Source organism: Lolium perenne, chromosome 3, assembly GCF_019359855.2.
Source record: "Lolium perenne isolate Kyuss_39 chromosome 3, Kyuss_2.0, whole genome shotgun sequence".
In the NCBI taxonomy this organism is placed as follows: domain Eukaryota; kingdom Viridiplantae; phylum Streptophyta; class Magnoliopsida; order Poales; family Poaceae; genus Lolium; species Lolium perenne.
The window spans coordinates 116871603-116875069 of record NC_067246.2 but is presented as its reverse complement, the minus strand read 5'-3'; the positions used below and the strand labels follow the sequence as shown (position 1 = coordinate 116875069).

General features: G+C 49.0%; 1 protein-coding gene across 1 annotated transcript; it reads right to left on the bottom strand.

Moving 5' to 3' along the window:
- Nucleotides 1–254: 254 nt before the first annotated feature.
- Nucleotides 255–2331, bottom strand: LOC139837972 (uncharacterized). Its single transcript, XM_071827306.1, has 3 exons — nt 2179–2331; nt 971–2081; nt 255–304 (listed from the first exon to the last, which is right to left on the bottom strand). The coding sequence occupies exons 2-3, from the start codon at nt 2019–2021 to the stop codon at nt 255–257; spliced, it is 1101 nt and encodes a 366-aa protein (XP_071683407.1). The 5' UTR covers nt 2022–2081; nt 2179–2331.
- Between the last annotated feature and the right edge of the window lie 1136 nt (nt 2332–3467).

The following is a 3467-nucleotide window of genomic DNA, read 5'->3' as shown; positions in this document are numbered from 1 at the left end:
ACTCGACCTCGTCCTTCAAGGCTTTCTTCTCCGCCAACTCTTTCCTGTTCTTGAACGCGAGTGCTTGCCTACGAAGTTCACGTAAATAGTCGTCAAAGCGATTCTTCGCGGCTTGGGACGGTGTGTTCAAAAATGACTTAGCCCACTGCTTTTCCTTGTCGAATATACGCTTGGGCTCGCCCTCTATTTTCTTCTTGACGCTCGCCTTCCATTTCTCTAAATCAGCAGCCGCGCCCGCCTCGACTTCCTCGGCACTACTTTCCCAAGACCTCCACGGGGAGAGGCTTCGTGATACCTCCGGTACCTTTGTTTTCTTAGGTACGTAAGGGTCCGGGTTAATAACCCAGACTGCTTCGCTTCTTCGCCGGAGGTGGATTGGGGGCGGTACCGGTGTCGATCACCCGCCGGACGAGGATCGGGGGCGGCGTCGGCCGACGTGAATGAGGTGTATTAGGTGAAGCACCACCGCCACCGTCACCGCCACCGCCACCGTCACCGCCACCGCCACCGCCACCGTCACCGCCATCGCCACCACCACCACCGTACGGGGTGGACTTGTTGGCGCCTCGCACTGGAAACTTGATAAATTTCTTCTGCCATAGAATGAATCGGCGCTTGACATCTCCAAGACTTTTCACCCCATCATGTGTAGCAATGTCAATGTCCAGGTCCTCAAACCCTTGGACTATCTCCTCCACCGTGACACGAGCATAGCCATCTTGAATGGGGTTGTTGTGGTGGAGTGCTCCAGGTGGTAAAGCACTGCTGATGGCTACCTTCATGGACATGTTCCCGATAGGATAATACAGATGACATGCTTTCATCTCCTTTATATCGTCCACGGGGTAGCGAGGAGGCTCCGGTGCAGTAATTTCGACCACCAGAGGCTCCGGTGCAGTAATTTCTATCGTCGGTGCACCAGCCGGTGAGGCCTCCGTGGAAGCCACGCTGCTTCTTCTCCGCTGCTGGCTTCCGAGATCCATTGGATGATCTTCAGCATGCTGCGCCCGAGCTGCATCTCTTTCGGCGACTAGTACACTCACGGTTTTCTTCATCACATCCATTTCCGTTACCAACTTCGCCACAACATCTGCATCCCGATCCATCTTTCTCTTACGGCTTCTGTAACCGTACGGGTCATCGTTCTGGGGGAACCCTATTTTCCACGGAATGGGCCCCATGCCTCGTATACGTCCTCCGTGTTCAGGATTCCCGAGGGCTTTTGTCAGGGCGTCGTTCTCTCTGTTGAACCTGATCCTCCCCTCTTGAGCCTCCCTCATTGCCTCAATAAGCTTTTGGGTGGGTGTAATTATTTTGCCCTGATAAACACACTCCCCTGTCTCCGGGTTCAGCGATCCCCCATGCCCGTACCACCAGCTTTTGGCCCTTGGGTCCCATCCCTCCGTACCTGGACGGATTCCTCGCGCCCTCAGCTCGTTCTCCATCTTCTCCCACTTAGGCTGCCAAAAGCGATACCCTCCTGGCCCCATTTTATGATTGTACTCCTTCTTGGCCGCATTTTCCTTATTTTTTCTCGATAGTTCAAGGAACTGCTCCGATTTCTTTTGCTTCACAAATTCTGGCCAATCATGTTGCAGTTTCTCATATTGTCCTTTGAAATCCGGAGTCTTGCCCTGGTTGACAAAGTCATGGGCTAGATTTTGCTTGTATTTCCGGAATGCGTTGGCCATCCTAGAAAGAGCGAACTGTTTGACTAGCTTGCGCCTCTTCTTGTTTTCCGCAATCTTGTTACCCTCCTCATCGTATTTGCGGTATTCCGGAGGTAGAACGAAATGTTCCATAAGCTTGTTGAAGCAATCTTTTTTTTCTCTCTTATCGACAAAAGTGAAACCAACACGTGCCTTCTTTGGCTCATTCCACTCCTGGCGGGTGATCGAGACGTTGTCTCTAACAACGGCTCCGCATTGGCTGACAAACTTGGTGGCGTTCTTGCTGGGCTCCAGCGGCCTGCCGGTTTCTTCGTCGACAACATCGATGGTGCATGTTTCTCCTGCTTTCATCGTCTTGGTTGCGCCACGCTTTGACGACGTACTCGATTTTTTCGACGATCCGGCCGAGGGCTAAAATAAGAAAGAGAGTCGCGCGCGTTAGTACACACACATTTATTCAAATCAGTTAGTTTGTATCACCAGACGCTCAATATGTATATATATATACCTCGGCGCCGGAGGTGGTTGCTACTTCCAATTGAAGATCGTCGTTTATCGACGTTTCTTCGGCATCATCTGCTTGCTGACGGCGCCCTTCATCTTCACACTCAAGGTTCAGATAAGAAGAGATATCATCTTCTTCTTCTCCGGTCGGCACATATGGAATATCGCCTTTTATGATGCCGAACATATGGCCTTCAGCTTCCGGATCATAGTTGTCCAGAATCGGGTCAGCTCTATCGTCCGCCATATGTCAGTCCTGAAAACATGTAGTCAAAACAAATTAATTGTGTATATGCATTATCACATCTCTTCTACATATAAACAGAGAGGGCGACGAGCGGGAGGCGAGAGGGGGGACGCAGTGACCGCGTGACCGAGAGACCGGTGGCGGTGGCGAAAGGGCGGTGGCGAAAGGGCGGTGGCGCGCGGTGACGAGGACACATAACCCTCGCGGTGGCGGTGGCGCGTTGACGGCGTTGGCGTTGGCGCGTTGAATAGAGGCGGTAGCGTTGACGGCGTTACATTTTTATGAATAGAGGTAGCGTTGGCGCGTTGACGGCGTTGGCGACGGTACGGCGGCGTTACAATTTTAGTTCATTTTTTATTAAGTCAAAATTTTAGTTCATTTTTTATTAAGTCAATTTTTATTAAGTCAAAATTTTAGTTCATTTTTATTAAGTCAAAACTTTAGTTCTTTTTAAGTTGGCGACGGTACGGCGGCGTTACATTTTTATGAATAGAGGTAGCGTTGACGGCGTTGACGGCGTTGGCGACGGCAACGGCGGCGACACCACGGCGACAACGACGATGAAACGAGCGCCGCGCGGCGGGGACAAAGCATCGGGCGGGGCGCGCGACGGGACGTACTGGGCAGCGGCGGCGGCGGCGTCACGGCGCGTGTCGAGGCTCGCGGAGAAGACGGGCCAAAACTTTAAGTTTTTGTTAAGTTTTTATATATGAAGTTATAGTTAATTACAAAATTTTAAGTTTTTTTGTTAAGTTGAAGTTATAGTTAATTTCAAAATTTTAAGTTATTTTTGTTAAGTTGAAGTTATAGTTAATTACAAAATTTTAATTTTTTTGATAAGTTGAATTTATATTTAATTACAAAATTTTAAGTTTTTTTGTTAAGTATATAGTTAAAATTAAAAATAACAAACATAACCAAAAAAAAAGGAAAAAATCCGGACTAATTCTTGCAAATTTTAAAAACTGTTTTTTTTTTGTTAATTTTTTTTCTAAAACTTCTTTTTTCGTCCTTTGGTGCGGCCGGTACGGTCTGTGCGGCGGCGG

Bases quoted from the DNA above. Each gene is read 5' to 3' on its own strand.
- LOC139837972 (XM_071827306.1), bottom strand. From the start codon at position 2,021: ATGAAAGCAGGAGAAACATGCACCATCGATGTTGTCGACGAAGAAACC. The intron at 305-970 runs GCCAGCAGCGGA...AAGAAAACAAAG, and splicing joins TCATCCAATGGATCTCGGAA to GTACCGGAGGTATCACGAAG.